Source organism: Mesoplodon mirus, assembly GCF_964341445.2.
Source record: "Mesoplodon mirus genome assembly, chromosome: 19".
NCBI lineage: Eukaryota > Metazoa > Chordata > Mammalia > Artiodactyla > Ziphiidae > Mesoplodon > Mesoplodon mirus.
In genome coordinates this window covers 57,750,448-57,775,811 of record NC_138995.1, presented here as the reverse complement: position 1 = coordinate 57,775,811, position 25,364 = coordinate 57,750,448, and the positions used below count along the sequence as shown (strand labels likewise).

Sequence of the window (25,364 nt, the reverse complement as noted above, 5' to 3'; positions counted from 1 at the left end):
CTTTTCCCGCCGGTCGCTCCGCAGACCCTCAGCCACACCCACTCATCCAGAGCAACAGAAGGCCTGGGGCTGTTTCCCAGCGTGCTCTGCGGGAGGGCTTGCCCCACTTCACCCCCTTTCCTGGCTCTACCGCGTCTGGGAAACTACAACTCCCAGCGTCCTCCGCGCGGCGGTGGCGCGGACGTCGCCCGGCCCCGCCCCTCGGCTCGGCCCCGCCCCCGCCCGCCGAAGTCTGCGCGCGAAGTCCGTGGCGCGAATTTGGGACTGCAGTGTAGCGCCGAGCGGTTCCGGGTGTGGCGTTCTGGACAGCGGCACGCGGGCTCGGCGCGAGGCAAGTGGCGCCGGCCGTGAGGGGTTTCAGGGTTGGGGAACGGCACGCGTGTCGTAAACTCGGGGCTCATGCCTTCGCCTGGTCGATCGGCTGCAGAGAGTGGACGTAGGGGTCGCTGAGGAGGCGGGGAGCGCGCTGCGGAGGGGAGAGCGCGGGCAGCAGGCCGCTGGAGGGGGCGGGGCTGCGTCCGCTGGAGGTTCAGGGCCGGGTAGAAGGTAGACGAGGGCCGAAACCCTTGTACGGGACAGGGTCCGAAGAGAGGCCTGGAGGGGCGGACTACCAGGAAGGGGCGTGGTTACATAGGGATGAGGGGCGGGGAAAAGGCTGTCGGTGGGCGAGGCCATCCGGAAGTTGGACGGGCCGGGGGAGGTGTGCCCACCTGGAAGGGGTGGGGCTAGGGAAAAGTTTAACAGTGGGCGGGGCCGGGGGAAAGGTTGAAGGCGAGGGGTCAGCTTTAAGGGGTGAGACCAGGTAGATGGAGGTGGGGCCAGAGGAAGGTCAGTGGTAAGAGCTAGGCCTAGGCAAAGGCCTTATGAAAGGTCTCGAACCTTCTGGACGGGGGGAGGTCTGGCCTTGTGTATGCCTGATGAGGGGGCGGGGCCAAGGGAAGAGCAGTGAAGGGGAGGCTGGACAGCGAGGGGGAGGCTAAGGCCTGGGAGGGGGTGGGGCCATAGAGGAGGTTAGCTGAAAGGTCTGGGCTAATTGTTACCTGAGATGGTGGAGGGAGGGCCAGAAGAGCTTGGGGAGGGAAGAGAGAAGGATCTTGAGGCCCTTAAGTGAGGGGGAAGCTTCAAGAGTAAGGGGGAGGGTACTTGGGAGGAAGAGGGGGCGTTTGGAAAGGAGAGCTGGCATCTGAAGGCTGAGGAGAATCAGTGAGGGGAGCCAGCAGAAAATGGGATTAAGGACTTAACTCCTTGGCCACCATCCCCTTTTCAGCCCGTTTGAATCTCTGACTTATTAGGCAGCCTGAGAAGAAGGCACGAGGAAAAGGCAGGAAGGACGTGTTAAGTAAGACCTCCTTAATTTCATCTTATCTTAGGATTCCCTGGGAGCTCGGTTGGCCTGCAGATTTTCCCCCTCCATTCCCAGGATTCTGATTCAGTAGGTCTGGGAGTGCGGTGGGGATATTTTAAACGTGAATCCCTGGCGGTTCTCAGAACTGGCACCCTTCGTTTATAGTATGCGTCATTGACCAGCTGTGTGGCCCTGGACAAGGCAGTTTCCCTCTCCTGTCTCAGCTTCCTGAGTTGTCTTTTGGGGGAATGCTGAGCTGTTTTAAACCTCAGAGCAGGAGGGAGAGTAGCATGTTTATGGGAAAGGTGTAAAATATTCCGCAGGGGTCGGGTGAGGATAGGGGACAGGTCAGGAAATGTGAGCTTTTACTAAATAGAAGAAATGCAGACTTGAGCCTTCTGGCCTGTCATCCTCAGACCATTCACCCCTAAACACCCTTTTACCTCCCCCTTGTTACCATGGTCTCCAGGTTTGAAAGATCTTGCTTATAAACCCTAAATTCTTCAGTAATGTTTTTGTTATCCCAAGTTTTAGTAATCAAAGGGGTGTGTGTGGGCCAGTGCATTCAGTGCCAGCACTGTTTTAGGTCCCGTGGCCATATCTTTGAACAAATAGACAAAATCCCTATCTTTATGGAACTTACATTTGAGCCCTGCACTGCTTAATACAGTAGCCATTAGCCACGTGTAGCTATTGAATTTTTTTTATGAGTAGGTATTACTTTTATTATTTTTTTTAATTTAATTTTTATTTTATACTGGGGTATAGCTGATTTATAATATTGTGTTAGTTGCAGGTGTACAGCAAAGTGATTCACTTATACATATACATATATCCATTCTTTTTCAGATTCTTTTCCCATATAGATTATTACAGAATATTGAGTAGAGTTCCCTGTGCTATACAGTAGGTCCTTGTTGATTATCTATTTTATACATAGCAGTAGCTATTGAAATTCAAATTAATTAGAAACAAATGAAAAACTCAGTGCCTCGGGCTTCCCTGGTGGCGCAGTGGTTGGGAGTCCGCCTGCCGATGCAGGGGACGCGGGTTCGTGCCCCGATCCCGGAGGATCCCGCGTGCTGCGGAGCGGCTGGGCCCGCGAGCCATGGCCGCGGAGCCTGTGTGTCCGGAGCCTGTGCTCCGCAGCGGGAGAGGCCGCGGCAGTGAGAGGCCCGCGTACAGCAAAAAACAAACAAACAAAAAAAAAAAACAAAAAAAAACAAAAAAAACCTCAGTGCCTCAGTCGCACTTGCTGCCTTTCAAATGCTCTGAAGCCACATATGGCTAGAGTTCCCTTTCTGGACAGTGCAGATAGAGAACATTTCTATCAGGCAGAAAGTCCCTGTTTGAAGCACTGCTCTAGAGGGTGAGACAAATTCTAATTTATAAGGTCAGGTTGTGCTATGTGCTGTGAAGAAAAAGAGGGAGGGGACAGTACAGCAGGCCAGGGGTGGCGGTAGCCGGACCTGAATCATTGGTAACTCCATTGATTTTTTTTTAATAATAAAAAAAATTACATATAGTAAAATTTACTCTCTTCGGTGTATAATTCTGTTAATTTTGAAACATTTAGAGTTATGTCACCACCACCACAATCAAGGTACAGAACCGTTCCATCACCCCTAAAAATGATTCTGGGCCTCCCTTTAAGCCCTCCGTCTGGCAACCACTGATTCCTCTCCATTCCTGTAGTGTATCAGTAGATCATCACTCCTTTTTATTGCCGAGTAAGCGTAAACAAAGTTTAGAATATTCTACGATGGAATACTAGCCAGCAATTAACTGCATTGTATGATGTACCACAATTTGTTCATCCATTCACCCACTGAAGGACATTTGGGTTTTTTACAGTTTTTGGCGATTATAAACAGACCTGTTGCTGTAAACGTTAGATTACAGGTTTTTGTGTGAACATAGGATTTCACTGGGTAGATATCCAGAAGTGGGATTGCTGGGTCAATACGGTAAATGTATACTTAACGGTTTGAGAAACTGCCAAACTTTTCCAAAAGTGACTGGACCATTTTGCATTCCCACCAGAAATATATGAGAGTTCCAGTTGCTCCACATCTTCCCCAGCCCTTGGTATTGTCACTTGTTTGATAATTAAATAATAGGTATGTAGTGGACTCCAAGGTTTTTGACCTGTGCAGCTGGGTGAAAAAAGCTACCAATGCTGAGATGGAGAACATTGGTTGGAGGAGGGATAAAAGTGTGTGTACGCGTGCGTGTGTGTGTCTTTTCTAAGAGTTTGGATTTGGTCCCATTGAGTCTGAGATGTTGGTTAGATATCCAGATGGAGATAGCACAGAAAACTAGAAATATGCGTCCTGGAGTCTAGAGGGGAAGTCACAGCTAGAGGTAGACATTTTGGGGTCGTCATCATCCCAGAGTATGTTTAAGCCATCAAACTGGATAAGGTCTCCAACGGAGTGGGTGTAAATAGGACAGAGAGGAGGGATTGGGCCTTGGGCACTGCACCCGTTAGAAAAGTGAGTTGCTACATTTTCTGTTGCTGCTGTAACATATTACCAGGAACTGAGTGGCTTAAAAGAGCACACATGGGGGCTTCCCTGGTGGCGCAGCGGTTGAGAGTCCGCCTGCCGATGCAGGGGACACGGGTTCGTGCCCAGGTCCGGGAAGATCCCACATGCCGCGGAGCGGCTGGGCCCGTGAGCCATGGCCGCTGAGCTTGCGCGTCCGGAGCCTGTGCTCCGCAACGGGAGAGGCCACAACAGTGAGAGGCCCGCGTACAGCAAAAAAAAAAAAAAGAGCACACATGTTTATTCTCCTACAGTTTCCGAGGCCAGAAGTCTAAAATTGGTTTCCCTAAAATCGAGGTGTTGGCAGGGCTACATACCTTCTGGGGGCTTTAGGGAAAATCATTTCCTTGCTTTTTCCAGCTTTTAGAAGCCACCTGCATTCCTTGACTGGTGGCCCCTTCCTCCATCTTCAAAGCCAGCAAGTTAGCATCTCCAATCTCTGACTCTAAGCCCCTCCTTCCACTTACAAGGATCACTTGTAATCTTTTTTTTTTTTTTTTTTTTTTTGCGGTACGCGGGCCTCTCACTGTTGTGGCCTCTCCCGTTGCGGAGCACAGGCTCCGGACACGCAGGCTCAGCGGCCATGGCTCACGGGCCCAGCCGCCCCGCGGCATGTGGGATCTTCCCGGACCGGGGCACGAACCCATGTCCCCTGCATTGGCAGGCGGACTCTCAACCACTGCGCCACCAGGGAGGCCCCTGTAATCATTTTTAAGTGATCGCACTGGGCCCACCTGTATAATCCACAGTACTCTCCCCACCTCAGAATGCTTAATCACATCTGCAGTCTCTTGCCACGTAAGGTAACATATCCACAGGTCCAGGATTAGCGTGGGGACATCTTTGGGAGCACTTATTCTTCTCACCGCAGTGGCTAAGGAAGACCCATCACAGGAATCCAGGAAATCGGTGAGGGTGTGGTTTGAAGGAAGAATTTCAATGGAGCAAGGAGTCAGATGTTTCTACTGCTGCTGATGGGCCAAGATGAGGAACAAGAAATGACTTTTGGATTTAGCAGCCCAGAGGTCCTCAGTCCCCTTGATGAGCAAGGTCCAGCGGAGTGATGTGGGAAAACTTAAAGGTTCAAGCGGGGATGGGAGGAGAGACACTGGAGGTGGTGCCTTGGGACAGTTCTTTCTATGACTTCTCTGAAAAGGGGAGCAGAGAAATGGGGCGATAGCTGCCACGAGCACGTGGGGTTTTTGTTTGTTTGTTTGTTTAGGTGGGAGGAGTCACAGCAGAATTGTAAACCGATAGGGATGGTCTAGTAGAGAGAGAAAAGATGACGCAGGAGAGAAGGGAGAGGCGTGCTGGAGCATGGGGTTTGAGGAGGTGAGAGGGCATAAGATCTGCGTGTGCTGGTCGAGGGTCTGGCCTTCAATGAGGGCACAGCTGGGTGGTCCCAGTACCTACAGCTGGGAGTCGGAGCGCCTGCGCGCAGACGCAGTTGCGGAGGCAGATAAGGTGGTGGGAACTTGTCTTTCTCCCGATTGCTGCCATTTCCTCCGCCGAGGAGGAGAGTGGAGGCGGTGCTGGCGGCTGGAGAAGCTGGTGTGAAACACGGTCTGGGAGAGCAGGAGGGTTGAAGGGTCTGGGGGAATGGAGAGACTTGGACCGGAGTCCGAAGGACCACTGGGGACCAGTCCAGGTCCGTTCCGCGGGTGCAGGCACAGGGTAGGTGGAAAGTTGGCTGGAATCAGCAGCTTTGGGGTTTTGCACGGTGAGACGGAGGGCCGGAGTCGAGCAAGAGAGCGACGAAAGACGGTAATGGTGCACCGGAATCCACCCGAGTCAAGGCAGGAAGGGAGGACGTGATGCAGAAGGAAAGTGAAAAGGAGGAGGATTGACTGGTTTGTAGACTTAGGGAAGGACTGGGAAACTTTTGGAGTTGGGTTCCTAAAGGAAGTTGGCTGGCAACTTAGGGGTGGTGGTTGGAGAATAAATAGGCTGTTTGAGATATAAATCAGCATATAAATGGTATTTATCGCCAGGGCCCTGAGCCCTGAGCCTCGAATCAAGAAGTTGGGTTTTAGTCGAGTTCGTTAATTTGTTTGTTCGTTCCTTCATTTTTTCCAGTCTCCTTGTTGGAGCGCTGAGTCCTATTTCACCCTTATTTACTTTGTACTTTTTTTTTTTTTTTTTTGGCCACGCCGGCATGTGGGGATCTTAGTTCCCCCAGCAGGGATCGAACCCCTTGCTCCCTGCATTGTTAGCGTGGAGCATTAACCACTGGACCACCAGGGACGTCCCGTACTTTGCATATCTTTGACAGTGGGGCCCGTGAGGTTTTTCAAGAGCAGGGCCTGGGTTTCCTTTCCTGTATTGTCCCAGAGACTGAAAGTCTTGGGAGCCCTGCAGTGACTTCTGCGTGAGGCTCTGTTCTTCCTTGTGTGGAAGGGAATTTAGGGGCTCCCTGGCTGGTTGGGAAGAAAATATCTTGACTTTGACAGATAATTCATGTCCAGGATAGATTAGAACTTTCTCAAGTGAGGGACTCGTACCAATACTAGTGTTTTTTGAGGGGCAAAGGGGCTGGGTTATTCACTACCTTATTGATTTTCATGAATTCTGAGCTTTGGGCTGTATACGCAAATTATATTTTTATTCCCAATTTTAGGTTACTTTTTCGCCTTTGACTCATAAAAACTTTCAGACAGAAAAGTAGAGCAACTAGGATAATGTGCCACCGCCTCGATTTTACAGCTGTTAACATTTTGCTATGTTTGCACCGTCTAATTTTCTGAATAAAAAAATTTAACAGGGCTTCCCTGGTGGCGCAGTGGTTGAGAGTCCGCCTGCCGATGCAGGGGACACGGGTTCGTGCCCCGGTCCGGGAAGATCCCACATGCTGTGGAGCGGCTGGGCCCGTGAGCCATGGCCGCTGAGCCTGCGCGTCCGGAGCCTGTGCTCCGCAATGGGAGAGGCCACAACAGTGAGATGCCCGCGTAACGCAAAAAAAAAAAAAAAAAAATTAACGTTTATTGTAGAAGTTTCAAACATACACAGAAGTAGAGAGTAGTGTCATGAATCCCTGTGTACCCATTACCCAGCCCCAGGAATTATCAAAATATGTTCATTCTTATTGCATCTGTATGTTCCTTAATTCCCCCCAAAACACCTGAATTATTTTAAAACAAACTTCAGGCATTTGCTGAAATATTTGAACTAGTTTACAGACGTCATGACATTTTGTCCCTGTTTATTTCAGCATGCTTCTTTAAGCAGTAAAGGCTTTTTCTGATTTGAGTTTCACACATTAAAAAATTAACAGAATTACTTAAGGAAACTTGAAGTGGTGTATGGGTATGACATTAAATAACACTAACGCTCATAAGGAGAAAGTTAATCCCTTTATATTCTCTTTCTTAGAAAGGCTCCGTTTGGTGCAGGGTGCCTTTCACAGCCCCCTCTAGCACTTGGCTAATTACCGCTCTGAACAAACAGAAAGCAGCAGGTCTGGGCTTGGAGCCTCCAGCAGCCGGTGCTTTTAACTAGAACCTGATCATCTGGTTTTGTTCCTTTTATTTTTGCGGCTGTCTCCTATTTGTGACAAGCGATGCTGTTCTGTCTGTGGGAGTGACACAAATGGGAGTGCAGGGGGCCTAGGATCTGGAGCCAGGTTGTCTGAATTTGGATCCCCCGTTTGCTGCTTACGAGCTCTGTGATTCAGGACAAGTGATTTAACCTTTCTGTGCCTCACTTTTCTCATCGGTGACATGGGGATAACAGTTGGAAATGCTTGAGTGGGTGGTTGGGTAGTATGGGGTCACATTATTGTTGGTACAGTTGTTATCTCAACAGCCCCCAGTTCTAGGGCCACCTCCATCTCCCTTGATCCCAATATGGAGGGACCCCTTCCTTCCTCACCCTCAGAATGTTAGTGGTTAAGGACATGGACTCTGGAGCCAGACATCTGGCTTTGGATCCTGGCTCTGCAACTCATTAGGCTGTGTGACCTTGAGCAGGTTACTCGACCTCTCTGTGCTTCCGTCACCTCATTTGTAAAATCAGGACAATGATGAATTGTAATAGCTTTTGCATGAATTAATTCATATAAAGTTTCGGAAGAGTGCCTACCGCCCACTAAGCACCTCAGTTCATAAGAAGTTGATTCTTTCACAGAAAAAATAATTCAGTGAAAAAAAATTCAGGGTTTCCCTAGATATGGTGGAAATTGCCAGGGTGGTATGAAGAATGTCTGAAGGTTGGGAAATCATTTTTGGAGGAGATGGGAGTGAACCAGGCACAGCTCCATGGCTCCAGAGCCCCACATCTGTTTGGAAAGTTAAGCTGAACGTAATCTGGGGACCACGGGGTGGATGCAATAAGTGTGATGAGAGAAGTACTAATTAACCACCATGAGAGGCCAGGAAAGTGAGCTGCTCTTCTAGCAGGTGCCCCCAGGAGGCTTCCTGGCGGCCCAACAGCTCGGAGCTGGGCCGAAGGGGACTGGCCCTTGGAGGGGGGGGCAGGGCCTCACCAGAGGGAAGAGCCCGTGGGGGGCTGAGAAAGACAATTAGAAAAGTTATCTGGGGCTTAGATTTACTATTTAAAAAAAAAGCTGAACAGGTAATAAATATGTATGGTTCAAAATAAAATCAGGACAGAGGTACACAGTGACCAGTTCGGCTCACAGCCCGTCACCTTGTCGGCCCCAGCCACTTCTGTTGCTTTCTTGGTTATCTTTCCAGAGTTTCTGATTGGCTGAAATAAGCAGTACTAACGAATATGTATATTCTTATTTTCCCTTGTCTTGCAAAATCAATAGCATATTATATCCACTGTTCTGCTCCTTTATTATTTATTGTTATTGGTTAAAATGTTACTAGATCTAGGCCTTCTTTCTATAGCAGTAATAGTACCTTCATTCTGTTTTGTTTTTTACTTTTTATTTTGAAATAATTAGAGACTCACAGGAAGTTGTAAAAATAGTGCACCCATCTTCCCCCAGAGGTGACATCATTTTTTTAAAATTTATTTTTAATTTTATTTTTGGCTGCATTGGGTCTTCATTGCTGCACGCGGGCTTTCTCTAGTTGCGGCGAGCAGGGGCTACTGTTTGTTGCAGTGCGCGGGCTTCTCATTGCGGTGGCTTCTCTTGTTGCAGAGCACGGGCTCTAGGCGCACGGGCTTCAGTAGTTGTGGCTCGTGGGCTCAGCAGTTGCGACGCATGGTCTTAGTTGCTCCGCGGCATGTGGGATCTTCCCGGACCAGGGCTCGAACCTGCGTCCCCTGCATTGGCAGGTGGGTTCTTAACCACTGCACCATCAGGGAAGCCCGTGACATCTTATATTAGTGTAATCCAATATTAAAACCAGGAGATTAGCCTTGGACAGTACTGTTAGCCGGATTCTAGCCCTTGTTCAGTTTTTACATGTGCTCCTGTGTGTGTGTGACTGTCTGTGTCTATGCAGTTTGATCCCATGCAGAGATCTGTGGACGCACCACCACAGTTGAGATACAGAACAGTGCTGTCTCCCCAGAGGAAATCCCTGTGCTACCTACCCCTTCATAGCCCCCGCCCCCTGGTAATTGCTCATCTCCACGTGAGTTTTGTCCTTTGGAGAGTGTCATGTAAATGGAATCATGCAGTCCGCACCCTTTTGAGGTTGGTGTGCCCCCCACGAGGGTCTGCCCTTTGTTTTCGTTAACAGTATACCTTAGAAACTGCTCAGCAGCTGATTTATTTAGCCCTGTGGGTATGACTTAATGAACTGCCATGTCTCACAGCCATTGGAGCACATTATATAATCACTGCAAAAATTTTTTTCACTAACCTGAAAACTTAGCTAAAAAAAAACCCAACTGAACAAAACCTTTTGGTCTTCATTATGTCACTGTATTAGACACAAAGCAGGCTCCATATGGTAAAGGAAGCGCCTGTTCTCTGACTCAGACCCCTTTTCTTCACTAATAAATCTCACCAGCAAATCATTTTGGTCTGTAAAAACTGGAGTTTCTTCTTGATGGGGAAACTCGTGTTTCTGATTTTGTGGGATTTTTTTCTTTCTGAAAAGAAGTGTCAATGTAAATAATTGAGAAACGATCTATAATGGGAATAGAAAAAAAAGAGTTTTATTCGAACCAAACGGAGGACTGTAGTTCAGGAGACAGCCTCTCAGTTCTGAGGAACTGCTCCAGAGAAGCATGGTTTTCAGCACAGTTCTACGTCTTGTTAGAACAAAGAACGTACATCAGACACGACCGGGAGTACATTCCTTCAAGGTTTCAAAAAGAGGAAAAGGGCTTCCCTGGTGGCACAGTGGTTGAGAGTCTGCCTGCCAACGCAGGGGACACGGGTTCGTGCCCCGGTCTGGGAAGATCCCACATGCCGCGGAGTGGCTGGGCCCGTGAGCCATGGCCGCTGAGCCCGCGCGTCTGGAGCCTGTGCTCCGCAGCGGGAGAGGCCACAACAGTGAGAGGCCTGCGTACCGCAAAAAAAAAAAAAAAAAAAAAAAAAGAGGGAAAAAAAAAAGATTAGCATGCAGACACAGTGAGTCAGTATGGCCGTGGCACCTGGGAAGGGAACCTTGTCTTTGAAGGGCTACTAGCCCGGCTGTCATAGGAAGGGAGACATTTATCCCTATCTTCAGAGTGGACGTTCTTTATTTCTGGTAAATGCATTCTCTTCTTTAGTTGGTTAAAGCAGCTGCACGTTGTACGTTTGACAGGCCATATGATGGGCTGTTCAGTGAGTGTCAAGTTCAAGCCAGGTGATGGATGTAGATTTCAGGGTGATTTCCCCAAACCTCAACGTGTGAAAGTTTCTGTTTTGATCTCTGCACCATCAGTATCCTCACCAAGTATTTGGATGTCTACTTCAGGAACTGCCCATTGCAGAAGAGGAGGAGGAGGAGAGGGGAGGGGAGGATTCTGACGCCATCATGCAGCGAAGTATTATGTAAGTACCCTCCCCACACCCCTGCCACCGGCTTACGTACTCCAAGGTCTCTGCTCGCCTCTCTGACTCTGCGCCTTGTCTTAGAAGAGCTCGGGTTAGTCTTCACGTAGGGATTTCCAGGAGTTGAGCAGTACGGGAAGTGGGAAGGGGGATCGGAAAAATGGGTGGTGTAGTAACCAAAATTTTTAGTTGCAAGGTTCAGAGACCCTGACCCCTGGTTCTCAATCAGGGGCAGTTTTGTCCCCCAGGGAACAACAGACATTTTTGGTTGTCACCACCTGGGGGGAGAGGGAATTTCCCACTAGCATCTAGTGGATAAAGGCCAGGCAGGCTGCTAAACATCCTACAATGCCCCGGGTAGCCCTCCACAACGAAGAGTGATCTGGCCTGAAATGCCGGTCGGTAATGCCCGGCTTGAGGAACCCAGTACTCAGTCACGCTGGCTTCAGGAAAAGCAGAAAAGGAATTCTTTGGCTTGTGTAGTGGAAACTTGGCTTTTAAAAAAATTAATTAATTAATTAATTTATGGCTGTGCTGGGTCTTCGTTTCTGTGCGAGGGCTTTCTCCAGTTGCGGCGAGCGGGGGCCACTCCTCATCGTGTTGCGCGGGCCTCTCACTGTCGCTGCCTCTCTTGTTGCGTAGCACAGGCTCCAGACACGCAGGGTCAGTAGTTGTGGCTCATGGGCCTAGTTGCTCTGCGGCATGTGGGATCCTCCCAGACCAGGGCTCAAACCCGTGTCCCCTGCATTGGCAGGCAGATTCTCAACCACTGCGCCACCAGGGAAGCCTGAAACTTGGCTTTAATAGTTAGATCCAGTTGTCCAGACTTTCTCACTGGGACTCTGTCTCCACCGTTCAGCTCTGCTTTCTTGGATGTTGTATCACTCTGGCAGGCTGTCTTCCTTAGGCTTTTAGTACCCTAGAGTCAGCAATCCCGGTGGAAAGAGGTGGTCTCTCTCCCAGCTGTCACAACAATATCTAGAGTTAAGTTTCATTGGCCCACCTTGGGCCGCATGCTGGTCCCTGAAGCAGCCACTGTCGTAGCCCCAGGGATGCAGGGCCTTGAGTGGCCAGGTCCGGGGCCTGTGCCCTGGTTGTGGGTGAAAATGCAGACCCACGCGAACCATAGGGACTGAGAGAATGTGGGGGAACGGGCATCACAAGAGGAACGTGGAGGGCTATTCCCAGAAGGAGGGGATGGATTCTAGACAGATCCAGACCTGGATGTCACCCACACAGACCTGGGAGTTGGTGGCTTACACAGATCCCAGGCTGCATTTTTCTCAGGTGATGAGAAATCTGGGGACAGTGTCTCCTGGGATGATAGCACTTTTGATTGCTTTCTGTCACCTTGCTTTATTTTATTTTAGTTTTTAATTTTTTCCTTTTTTGGCCATGCCGCATGGCATGTGGGATCTTAGTTCCCTGACCAGGGATCAAACCCATGCCCCCTGCATTGGGAGTACAGAATGTTAACCACTGAACCATCAAGGAAGTCCCTATTTTACTTTTTAAAGATTAAGTAAACTTTTAATTTTGGAATTATTTTAGATGTACCAAGAAGTTGTAAAGATAGGACAGAGAGTCCCTGTATACCCTTCACCCGGTTTCCATTGCTGACACTTTACATCACTGTGGTCCATTGGTCACAATAAGGAACCAACAGGGATACATTCCTTTTAACTAAGCTGCATTTCACCAGTTTATCTGTTAATGTCCTTTTCTGTTCCAGGATCTGATTTGGAGCCATGTTGCATTTACCTCTCATGCCTCCTCTGGGTGACATTTTCTCAGGCTTCCTTTGTCACCTGTAGCCTTACCCCCGGTTTGGTTTGTCCGATATTCTCATAATTAGCCTGGGGTTTGGGGCACTGAGGTGAGGTGCCCTCTCATTGCCTCATATTGGGGGTGCACGACATCCCCAAGACATCGTAGGCAATGCTTACCTTCCTCGCTTGGCCAGGTCCCTGCGCTGTCAAGCCCCTGTTTTTCCCCTCTCAGTACTCTGCCCTCTGGGGCAAGCCACTCAGCCTAACCAGGCTCAGGTAGAGGGGAGGGCACCTTTATCTTTTTCAGAGCACGTAATGCCTTTGGACATTTTATATTTAGCTACTTGCTAACGTCTGCCTACCCCACTAGAGTGTCAGCCCCTCCAGGGCAGGGGCATATGTGTCTGGGTCATTCCCCTGCCCCAAGCTTCCAAGGACAGGCCTTGGCACATAGTAAGTGCATAGTTAATCCCTGTGGAATGGAAATCGGGATGTGTCCTGTCTCTCAGGTGAGTGGCAAGTTGGGGCAGAAAATAAGCAGAGCGTTGCCTCCTCCGTCTGATGAGCCTCAGTTTTCCTTATTGGTCTAAGGGGGTTGTTTGAAGTCTTCTGTTGCGTCCTGGGACAGGGACGGGCATCGGAAGCTGTGGAATGTGGCGTGTGTTAGAGGGGTTATTGGTTCTGTTATCATTCCCTTTTCCGCCCCCCCCTCTGCTCCTCCAGGTCATTTTTCCAGCCCAAGAAAGAGGGCAAAGTGAAGAAGCCAGAGAAGGAGATATCCAACAGCACCAGAGAAACAGAGTCCCCTCCAAAGTATGTTCTGGGGCTGGGATGTGGTGAATCTGTTCCTTTTATCAGTCGGGACCTGGCTCAGAATATCTCAGGGCCCCACGGGAATTTTTGACTCCGGTAACTGGACAAGCCAAAGGTAGGGTCATCTTCAGGCACAGCTGGATCCAGGGCCTCAGAGTTGTCTTCAGGGCTCCGTCCCAGTGTCTTGACTTCATTCTGGAGCAGACGCCACAAGGCAGAGACCCTGCCACTGGCCGCATCTAAATAGAAGAGAACAATGTTCTTTCCTCCAGCGTCCTTGTCACAGATTCTTGGGAAGACCCTGCCCCTGGACTGGTCAGCTTTCCAAAGCATGCACTCAGGGTAGATTTAGCTCACATCCCCATTTTGGGAGCCTGGGCAAGTAACTTCACTTCCTGTACCCCAGTTTCCTCACGGGTAGCAGGGTATCATGATCTATATCAGGCTTTCTTTGTGGATTTGATGCCTTAACACACTAACAACTTATAGAACAGTGCCTGGTTCATAAAAGACGCTCAGTAAGTGGTAAGAATGAGGTCATAATTTATCAACCCTCTCGACTTTTAGATCTGCCCCTTTTGTGTTTGCACTGCTATATATACACACTTATTGTGTGTGGTTTTATTTTCTGTGGCATGTTTTAATGTCTTGGAAAATAGAGATCATACTGTGTATATGGTTCCTGAACTTGCTTTCTTCAGTGACAGTATGACTTAGAGATTTTTTCCACTCCTGAACACAAAGGACCATCGGATCCCTTTTACCTTCTGCTTTGTGTTCCATTTTATGGATGTACTGTAGAAATTATTTAACATCCCCTTACCGATGGATATTTAGGTTGTTTCTGCTTTTTGGCTGAAACAATCCATGCTGCAGTTGAGTCTGTATGTGTGACTTCTTGGGCACACATGCAGATTTTTTTTTCTAGCATAGATACCCACATGTGGAATTACACACGGTAATTATTAATACATCAACTCAGAAGTAGGTAAGTAAAAATTTGAAGTGCTTCCAGTGTTTACTCTCCAGAGGAACTTCTGTTACCACTTTGAGGTGTATCCTTCCATACCTTTTTCTATGCATTAAACATACGTGCGCCTAATACAGTTAGTTATGACACATAGTAGGTGCTCAATAGGTAATTGCTGAGTGAATAAGTGTTTCCCACACTTATATATTGGATGGCAGGGACTCTCATTTTGGTCACTGTTATATCTCAAGTAGCTGGCCCATACCTGACATACAACAGATAATAATACACATTTTTTTTTCTTTTTTTTTTGCGGCACGCGGGCCTCTCACTGTTGTGGCCTCTCCCGTTGCGGAGCACAGGCTCCGGACGCGCAGGCTCAGCGGCCATGGCTCACGGGCCCAGCCGCTCCATGGCATGTGGGATCTTCCCGGACCGGGGCACAAACCCGTGTCCCCTGCATCGGCAGGTGGGCTCTCAACCACTGCACCACCAGGGAAGCCCAATAATACACACTTTTAATTTATTTTTAAATAGGAAAAGCAGGATTATTCTGTATGCAAGTTGCAGGTACATATGGGCAAACATTCATGTATCTTTTACATTCATGGAATCATACTGTATAGATTCATTTAGTCAACAAATATCCACTGAGAATCTACTATGTGCCGGGCACCTAGACCCTGTGGGTTTAGCAGTGAATAAAATCAACAGCAACTCCTCTCGCAGATTTGACGGTCTACTTTCTCTCCCCACAAAAAAATGTCTTAGAGCTATGCACTTCATCTAAACTTACTTTATTCTCTTTAATGTTCCATGACAAAAGCGTGCCGTCATTGACCTAAGTAGGGAGGTGTTTGTGTACATCTTGGTCTTTGTCCAGACCGCGAGCTTTATGAGTGCAGAAACCGGTAGGAATCAGCTGTGTTCTCAGCCCCTTAAGTGACCTCCATCAGCAAGCATATTGGCTGTATTTTGACAGCCGTGTCTGTGTTCCTCACTAGACTGGGAGTGCCTCAGAGCTGGTGTCGGGGGAGTCGTTGGGCTGCTTTACCAGTAACCAAAGTCATGGTGACTTGGTTAAAGTTAAAATTGCCTCTTTCTCACTTGAAAGATTCTGAGCTGTTTAAGCAGTTCGGGGCAGCTAGGCGACTCTGTACCACTTGGTGGTCCTGGGACCCAGGTTCTTTCTCTCCCTCTCTCTCTGCTCTGTCCTGCCCTCATCTGCATTGTCAAAGGGGGTCAGCAAGTTGAAGTTCTAGGGATAAGAGAGCAGTGAGGACAAGCAGTAGGGGGCTCAGGGGCTTACATGACTGAAAGAGCGTCTCCAAAGGGATGTTGGAGGCCAGTCTCTGCCCTCAGTAGGGACTTCACGTGCTCCTCAGCATCACCCATCACAGGGTGGGCACACAGGAGGCCTCCAGAGAGCGGGATGGGTGGATGGGTGACTAAGAGTATATGCTGAGGAGGCCCCTAGAAAATGTTCATTGAATGCTTGAAAGGCAAGGAAGGGAATGAAACATAATGAAGGGCCTGGAGAATTTGGGAGTAGCGTCCCCACTCTATCTGCTGGAAAAAAACCCTCCATTTTCTCATCCTCCAGGGTGGCGCTGAAGGAGCGGAATAGAGTGGTACCTGAGGGCGACTCTCCAGTGAAGAGGCCAGGGAGGAAGGCGGCCCGGGTCCTGGGCAGCGAAGGGGAGGACGAGGAGGAGGACGCCCCCAAACCCCCCAAAAGCCAGGTAGGGCCCCAGCAGCCTGCCCACATTTACCAGAAGAAACCATCATTCCCATTGGCCTTTGGAGCTGAGTGCAGTGGCTGCTCGGGAGAATTCTGGAGATGATGCCCCAGCGGGTGGAGGAGTTGAGTGGTCCTGCCTGGTCTCTGTGCTCCTAACCCCACCTCTGCCCGGGGGCTGGGCTTGGCTCCCTGGCCTGGGGTGCCTGGGCAGCCTCAGCTGGCACGAGCAGCTCCCGATAGATAGCCCTAGCCTCGTAGGGTGGCCCTGAAGGTGCAGTGAGTCGGTTCACATCCGGATCGGAGAAGAATGCCTGCTACGGAGGAGGAAGGGCTTGGAAATCCGTCCAGTCTCTCCTGTTGTGGGAGGGCTTTCCATCTTCAAGTGCATCGGCTCACTCGCTCCTCTCATTTAAGTCATTTCATGCCTGTTGGCTGCTCTGAGGATAACGTCTGAAGTGCAGCACTTCTCAGTCTGTCGATGGTGAAGTGAGATTCTCTGCTCAAACCCCCTGGCATTGCCAGCGCAGGCCAAAGCTGGTCCTTACAGAGCCTCCAAGGCCCCTCAGAAGCCGCTTCTTCCTTGTCGTCTTCGTCTTTTCCTTGGCTAACTCTGCCCCAGGGTGCTTCTATACTGTTGCTTGCCATCCCTAGATGCCCTTGTCCAAGTGAATGCCCACATTCAGCCAGTGGGAAGAGCAGGGCACTCCACTTGCCTTTAGGTGAATGTTATTTGAACCAAGGGACCTGTATATCCTTACATTGCATTGTGTAGACCTGGGGCTTCTGACCACACCTAGATGTAAGGGAGGCTGGGAAGTGTAGTCCTCAGTCTCCTGACCACACCTAGCTGCAGGGGACCCTGGGAAGTATAGTTTTTAGTTGGGCTGTATTATGCCTAGCTAAAAATCAAAGATTCTTTTACTTTAGAAAAAAAAGAATTGTTATTGGGGTCCATGATAGGGACAGTCTGGGACCATGAAACTACGCAGGATGGTGGAGGGATGGCCCAGGTAAGAGGGGATGAGGCCTAAGTGGGGCTGAGTCCCTCTGTACTCTCAAGTGCTTGGAAAATGACGTAGCTGGGTGCTCCCTCCTTCTTCCTCTCACTCAGGAATTGCTTTCTCTCCCCTTCCAGAAGCCTGCTCCAGATTCCCCACAAGTCTCCCCTCGCAGTCCTGGCACACTGCCTGAGAGCAGCCCTTCCCACTCCAGCACCTCTCCCACGGTCGTCTCCCCATCAGGGATCCCGAAGCGTCGCACGGGTAAGGACCCCCTGGCCTCGCCCTTTCAGTTGCCTGTCTTTGTCCACACTTGGATTTCTGCGTCATTCAGCCATCCTCGTGACAGCTCCGATAGCGTTGTGGTTAAGAGCACGGCTCCACCATCCACTGGCTGTGTGACCTTGGGCAAATGACTTCCCTTCTCTGGACTTTTTCCGTAAAACGAATGATAATTACAGTACCCCCCACCCAGAGATCTTGGGAGGATTAAAAGTGAGTACGTGTAAGTGCTTGGAACTGGGAAGCGCTCAGTAAATGTTGGTTATTGTCACTGTGATGCGTGCAGTGCTGGAGGCCACACAGCTCACTGTGGGAGCCCAGGGGAGGGCCCCTGACTCGAGGGAGACTTCTAGAAGAGAGCTTAACCAAGCTGAGCCCTGAGGGACAGAAGAGTGAGCAGGGACTGAGGAGGGGAGAGGGTTCTAGGCTGGGCGAGTGTGAGTGGAAAAGGCCCTGGGGGCACTGATGGCTAGGTGTGTTGGTGCTCAGAGCGTGGGGTTGGGGACAGTGAGCAAAGAGACTAGAGCAGGTCCATGGAAAGCCCGTCTGAGGAGCGGAGCCTCTGTCGCCAGGGGGGTTGGGAAGATTTTTACACAGGGATGGGAAGGGGAGAGACCCCCCCACACACATGATGCAGGATGATACGGCCTGCTGAGACCCTGAACCGTGGTGACTGAGGAACTAAAATTTTTTTTCTTATAGGAGTATAATTGATTTACAATATTGTTAGTTTCTGCTGTACAGCAAAGTGAGTCAGTTATACATATATGTATATTCACTCATTTTTAGACTCTTTTCCTGTGTAGGTCATTACAGAGTATTGAGTGGAGTTCCCTGTGCTGCACAGTAGAGGAATTGAATTTTTAATGCTACTTTAATTCAACTTAAATTGGAAAGCTGACTCTAGTTTCAATTATTGAAGCTTTGCAATAATTTGATCAACTCGGATATGTGAAGCTACTTTCTCAACGGTAAAGTCCATGAAATCTAAACACATCGAGTATTTCTGATGGAAATTTAGCGCCCAGTTGAGATGTGCTTTCAAGTGCATCGGATTTTGAAGACTTAGCATAGAAAAAAGAATGTTACTCATTTCTTTTAATATTCAAAACATGTTGGAATCATCATATTTTGGATTTATCGGGTTAAGTAAACAATATTATTCAAACAATTCTCCTGATTCTTTTTCCTTTTCTCAGTGTAGCCACTAGAAAGTTAAAGATGATGTACGTGGCTCACTGTATATTTCCACTGATGGTGCTGGTATAAGGAAAAATAGTGGTAACGCTGGATGCTAGGGGAGCTCTGGATTGAGGTGGCCCAGAGGAGGTGCCATCTGGCCTGAGTCTTGGAAGATGGGTTAGGGTTGGCTGTGCTGAGAAAGGGCGGTTGGGAAGTGTTGCAGCCAAGACAGCCGTGCAAAGGCCTCGAGGTGGGAACAGCATGGCACATGGGGGAATCCCATACACCTTGGCGTCTCTGGGCAATAAGGCGCGATTTGGGGAGCAGGAAGGGTTTGAGGATAGTGTGTGGCGAGAGGTGAGGCAGAGAGGAGGATGGCTGCTGGCTCCTAAGGTGAAGGAACCTGCTCGGGGTCACACAGCCAGGAAGCAGCAGAGACCTGCACGGGAGCCGTGGCTGTGGGCAGGCGGAGGAGGGCAGGAGCCCAGAGCCTTCTCAGGGCCCCATTGTCGCGGGGTCTGAGCTCACCGGCGTGGGGCAGGAGGGCCGGCAAGGAGGCCACACTGAGCTCTTTGCCTTCCCAGCCCGGAAGCAGCTTTCCAAACGGACATTTCAGGATGTCCTGCAAGAGCAGGGCAAGGACGAGGACGGAGGAGCCAAGAAGAAGAAGAAGGAGGAGGAGGAGGAGGAGGAGGAAGGTAAGGCCCTGGGGTTGGGGGGTGGGGACTGACTCTGTGTGTGTGTGTGTGTGTGTGTGTGAGAGAGAGAGAGAGAGAGAGAGAGAGAGTGATCTGGAGGGGTGGGGGCCTGTGGGACTGACTGTGTGTGTGTGTGTGTGTGTGTGTGTGTGATCTGGAGAGGCAGGGGCCTGTGGGACTGACTGTGTCTGTGTGTGTGTGTGAGAGTGTGATCTGGAGGGGCGGAAGCCTGTCTGAGAGGGCAGGGTGTGAGGACCCCACTGATTTGACACCTCTGTCAGAGAATCCACATGAGTCCGTCAGAATCCCACAGCCCCAACCGGGGAATTTTGCCATGAAAACATTCTGGAATACATTCGTTTGGCCATCTTAATTCAGTATGAATTCATATACAGCTTCTCATTTTTCTCTTCTATTTTTATGTTTCTCATATGGAATATATTTTCCTCTAAATGGTTTGTTTTTTGTTGTAAATCTTACCAGAAGGCAGAGAGGTTCGAAAACTTCCAGGGCCCATGGTGCCTTAGTAACTTTTTCACGGTGCCTCAAGGCCAGTACCTTTACTGTTCGGTTTGTTAAGTTGTTATGTCTGAACAACTGTTTATTTATGTTCTAGCAGCTTGGGCATTTGAGAAAATAATACATATAACGTTGAAAGGAAAAATAATATTTAATTTCACTGTTAAATAATCATAATTAGTTACTAGTTGTGATGTCTCCTGGGCACTGCACAATTGCTCAGACTTTGGAATCCAGTTGAACACTGCCGCTTTCCTTGTTGATTTTTGTGCAGTACTTGGTTTTTATCACGCCACCAGTGAGTACCCAGCCTTGCAGAAAGCTAACGTCAGGAATTGCCAATAATGTGATCTAATACTGACAAGCAAAATACCCTGAGCCAGTAGGTCACACGGTGTCCAGCAGATGTCACCAATTTCCCTTGAAAATATAAAATGTGCTCCGTGGTAAGCACAACCATAAAGACCTGATCCATTGATCATTTGGGGCCTATACGAGATTATAATAATCATAGCCTTTGCTACTGTCAATTTGTTTGTTTAATATAAGGTCCTTATTAGGTTTATCTTTCCCAGGGAAGATCTGAGTTTGGTGGAGATTTGATTTCCAGTTGGCAATTTTTAGTCAGTAACAAATTTTACTAAAAATCATGCAGTTTTAGCCATTGTCTGTGTCTGGGGATTTTGGGGGGTGAGGTGGGGCTTCTTTCTACTGAGGCAGATTTTTCCCAAGATAGTTGATGCAGTTTTTATTATTACCCTGGATGTGGGTTTTTTTTTTTTTCCAGTCAGCTTAAAAAAAAACAGCACCTTTATTTTTATCTCTAACAAGTTACTGTTGGCATTTTGAACCCTTTCCAGTTCTATTTTGCAGTGAATAATTCTAAAATAATGGTTTATAAGAAAAGACTGGCCCTCTCTGTTTCTTAGCTGCCCAGGTGAGCATCGGGGTTGGTTTCCCTCAAGGTCCCTGCCTGGTTCAGGGCTGACCAGGAGCAGGCTCTCACACCTCCCATCACTTCACAGATGTTCAGTCAGCACAGCGGAGAAAAAACGGGGGCAGAGTGTCTTGGGAATCGAAATGCCCTTTGTGGGGAGCGGTCATAGTGACTTTTTGCCACCTGGCTTTTTTTTTAATCGGTCCTCAGAATTAGAGACACCAACAGAAAGCCTCACAGAGCCTGAAGGGGGCAAGAAGAAGGAAGCAGAAGAAGGAGACCAGCCCAGGTCACCCCCTGAGCCCCTGAAGACCTCCAGTGAGTTTCTGGTCCTCTTCCTCCCTGAAGCCCCACCTCTCTGGTTTTGGGGGTCAGATGACTTTGGAGGACAGTTAATTTAAATAAGGCTCAGATGAGATAAGACTTAAATAAGGTTCTCCAGTGTGTTGTCTAAATGCAAATTCTAGGGGAAATTATAGGTTCTATTGCTATTATTATTTTTTTAAATATTTATTTATTTATTTGGCTGTGCTGGGTCTTAGTTGTGGCATGCAGGATCTTCATTGCCGAGTGCAGGATCTTTTAGTTCCTTCATGCAGGATCTAGTTCCCTGACCAGGGATCGAACCCGGGCCCCCTGAGTTGGGATTGCAGAGTCTTAACCACTGGACCACCAGGGAAGTCCGCTATTATTATTTTTATTGTTATTTTTCCTCCGTGCATGTGAGGAAAAAAAGAGCCAGTCATCCTCCAACAAAATATCTTTCAGAAATTATAGGCACTGTATGTTATTAATTGAGCAATAATTTTAAAATTTTTAATTAAAAAAATTTTTTTTGGCCACACCACACGGCATGTGGGATCTTAGTTCCCCAACCAGGGATCGAACTTGCTTCTCCTGCGGTAGAAGTGCAGAATCCTAACCACTGGACCACCAGGGAAGTCCCGAGCAATAATTTTTTTAAGTTAGATAACCAGGGTGAGTTACAAGATTTTAGAGGTTGAAGTTACCCTCCCAGGCCATAGAACAGCTCCTGCAGTGAGGTGTCCAGAAGCCTCCCATGGTAGAAAAAACGCTGTGAGGATATTTTTGGGATGCAGGATCGTATCTGATTTTCTGCACCTGCAGAAGTGGGAATATTTTCTTCTTATCGTACTGAGATTTTTTTCCCACCATCCGTAAATCTCCAATCTCAGGCCAGATGCTAGAATTCCACTAGTTAGTCCTGAAGCATCAGGCCTGAGAGGCTCCAAAATGAAACTATGGAAAGGAAAAGGGCAGAATTGATTATGTCTTCCATCTTCAGGGTCAGAATGACCTTGAGGTTAAAAAATTTAGTCAAAATAGTTTGCATCACCATCTGACCTCTCTCGCTTTCAAAGCAAAGCCCCCAACAGAAAGCGTTTCAGAGCCCAAGGCGGCCGTGAAGCAGGGACCACAGGAGGACGGCCAGGCTAAGCCTCCCCCCAAAGCTCCCAAGACGCTCAGCAGTTTCTTCTGTGAGTTTCTCCCCCCCACCTTGCAGGGTTGCACTGGGGAGAGGTGGGTGGATCTTTCTCCAGAGACTGCGGCTTTCCCGTGGGTTAAAAAGTCTAACTTGGTTAGAAAGTCTAACTCGCCTCTCGCAATGCTGGCTGGAGAGTGGTTGGCAGGCAGGGGCTGTCAGAAGGAGAAAGGACCCACCATTTCCCTGCTTCATTCCCAGCTCCCCGGAAGCCAGCAATCAAGAAAGAAGCGAAAGAAGAGGGACCCAGCGCTCTGAGAAAGGATGAGACCAAGGGGTGAGTCAGGATCTATTGTAGAGACGACAGCAGATTAAACAGAATAAGGCAGTGAGTCCAAGATCTCTCTGACCTGATTGTAGGTAGGCCTCCGAAAATGAGACCGGTAGTCACCAAAAACACTCTTTCAGCCTTAAAATTTTGTGATTAGGGTTTAATTATTCTAATAAAAATTTGGGGGAGATTCTTAATGGCAATTTTGTACCCCAGTTGAGACCTGATTACTGAGATTACATGGCCCCATTTCAGCATGTGACTGCGCTGTAGGAACGGTCGGCTCCTTTTCTTGGATGCCTACTATGTGTCAGATCCGGTGTTAAAGGTTTCTGTTATGCCTTTTTACTTCATCTCTGCAGTAGTCCTGTGGAGGAAGCAGGTATTTTAGCCATTGCACAGACATTGAGACTAGTAGCCCAGAGAAGTTAGGTCATCTTCCCTGAGTCACACAGGGAGGCAGGGGTGGGGCCAGGCCTGAAACCTGGGTCCACTTGGTTCCTAAGCCTGGCCTCTTTTTCACCACTGCCCCATCTTGCCTTCTGGGCCTGTGTCCATGCTTATGTCGTTGCCTGACATGAAGTTTTATGTCCTGATTTTTATTTCATGTGATACTATGATCGTTTTCTGTTTTTTTTTAAATTAATTAATTAATTACTTTATATTTAGTTTTGGCTGCGTTGGATCTGCGTTGCTGCATGTGGGCTTTCTCTAGTTGCTGTGAGTGGGGGCTACTCTTCATTGCGGTGTGCGGGCTTCTATCGCGGTGGCTTCTCTTGTTGCGGAGCACAGGCTCTAGGCGCGCAGGCTTCAGTAGTTGTGGCACATGGGCTCAGTAGTTGTGGCGCACGGGCTTAGTTGCTCTGCGGCATGTGGGATCTTCCTGGACCAGGGCTTGAACCCGTGTCCCCTGTGTTGGCAGGCGGATTCTCAGCCCCTGTGCCACCAGGGACGCCCTGTGATGGTTTTGCTTACACCATATTCCCAGTCTGATCGCTGATGGCTGCCTCCAGGAGACAAACTTTCAGGGCCTCCAATTTCCTTGCTTTTAAAATGGGGACTTATCAGTGGCAAAAACACACTCTTTTATCCACTGTTAACGGTGTGCCAGGCAGCAGGCAGTGTGCCTTCCATATCCTAATGCATCGAAGCCTCACAGCAAATTTGTGCATCGTTTCTGTTGGTATCTCCATTTCACAGGTGAGAAAAGTGAGGCTTGGAGGCAGGACAGTATTGTGGAGAGGTTAGAAATCCCAGCTCTACATTTGTCAGCTGTGTGACCTTGGCCAAGTGACTTAGCCTTTTTGGGCCAGTTTCGTCCTGAGGGTTTGAAGCATTTAGACTAGGGCCTGGCCATGCCCAAGCTCAGCAAGTTGTGGCTGCTATTATTATTATTATTATTGTTGTTATTGTTTTGATTGCCTTGCTGAGGTCACAGACGGGGTGTATGATAGAGCTGGGATTTGAGCCAGGCAATGTGGCTGTAGAATTTCTTACCCACCGCGCTCTGCCGTCTCTCTCGTTGTAATGATAGGAAGGGCCAGGAGGGCTACCGCTTATCAAACGCTGAGTCCTTACAACTCACTGAGCATGCTCCGTCCAGCTCAGCCATCTTCAACCCAGTCTGTGCATCAGGATCAGCTGAAGAGCTGAAAAAAATTTGAAGTCTTCTCCCTCGCCCTTCTGTGCCCCCACATTCGGTAGAGAAATAGGCCTGAGGCTGGGGAGTCAGTGTTGTTCTAAAAATGCTCCCCGCAGACTGCACCAAGGAGTGGGAACCCTCACCATAATTTCTTCCTTAACCTCATGACAACGTGTCAGGGTAGGGACTCCTGGTGGCTCCATCGTATAGATGGAGACACTGTGGTTCAGAGAGGGAAGCTGCTTCCTCACCACGACACAGCTGGTCAGTGATGGAGCAGGGATTTTAACCCAAATGAGTGTGACTGCGGTGGCTCTAATGGGGTCAGTGTGAGGCATTTCTAGAGGCATGTATAATGTAGAGGTTTAGAACAGTCTCTGGAACTGTGCTGCTTACTAGCTGTGTGACCTCAGGTGAGCTACTTAACCACTCTGTGCCCAGTTTCCTTATCTGGATACGGAGGGTAGAAGAGTCCCTGCCTACAGGGCTGATTGCTAGCAGATGACGTGCTCTTAGCACGGTGCCTGGCTCTTTGTGGCACCCAGGGACTGTACCCTCCTCCTGCTGTTCCAGCCAGAGCGTGAGGGAGGGATTGGCCAAGAGGCCGGGGGAGGTCCTTGCCTCTTGGAGTGGACTTTGAAAAACATTCAGATCACGCTGCTCCACTCTAGCCACGCTGACTCCTTTTCTTTTCCTCAAACATGCCAGGTGTGTGTCTGCCGCAGGGCCTTTGCACTCACTGTTCCCCCCACTTGGAATGCTCTTCTCTCTGGTACCCACACTGCTCACTCCTCACATCATTCTGCCCAAATGTCTCCTCTGGCCTTCCCCTACCGCCCTCTGAAGTAGCACCTACCATCCCGATTCCTCCCCCTACTTGGTTTTCTAAAATATTTTTTATCTAAAATGACTTATTCACTTACGTTTTTTTGTTTGTTTGTTTTTTCCCCCGACTCTCCCTCTGGAATGTGAGCTCCAGGTTAGCAAACTTGTTTTCATTCACTTCTGTGCCCTTGTGCCTGGAATAGTACCTGGCACTTAGTAGGTGCTCAGTAAATATTAGCGGGAGGAATGACTTCCCTTCGACCCAGGCATCTACCCTACAGTCTCTCTTTTCCCTCCACAGACACCTGGACCCATCCAGCTACAATCCTGCCAAGAACAACTACCATCCCATTGAAGATGCTTGCTGGAAGGTGGGCCAGAGGTGAGGCTTGGCCCTCCCCAGACTGTCCTTCTCCAGTCC

General features: G+C 49.0%; 1 protein-coding gene across 2 annotated transcripts in view; it reads left to right on the top strand.

Annotated features, from left to right (window-relative positions):
• The first annotated feature begins 32 nt into the window (after positions 1-32).
• LIG1 (DNA ligase 1) overlaps positions 33-25,364 on the top strand; it is a 41,448-nt gene continuing 16,116 nt past the window's right edge. The window contains exons 1-10 of one of the 2 annotated variants that reach the window (XM_082605947.1): positions 33-331; positions 10,716-10,792; positions 13,285-13,374; positions 15,948-16,086; positions 17,221-17,347; positions 19,132-19,245; positions 20,912-21,019; positions 22,084-22,200; positions 22,407-22,482; positions 25,245-25,325. In XM_082605947.1, the coding sequence (XP_082462073.1) occupies positions 10,776-10,792; positions 13,285-13,374; positions 15,948-16,086; positions 17,221-17,347; positions 19,132-19,245; positions 20,912-21,019; positions 22,084-22,200; positions 22,407-22,482; positions 25,245-25,325 (869 nt within the window). In that variant the 5' untranslated portion in view covers positions 33-331; positions 10,716-10,775. The remainder of the gene's footprint in view (positions 332-10,715; positions 10,793-13,284; positions 13,375-15,947; positions 16,087-17,220; positions 17,348-19,131; positions 19,246-20,911; positions 21,020-22,083; positions 22,201-22,406; positions 22,483-25,244; positions 25,326-25,364) is intronic. The other variant, XM_082605948.1, reaches the window with a different exon arrangement.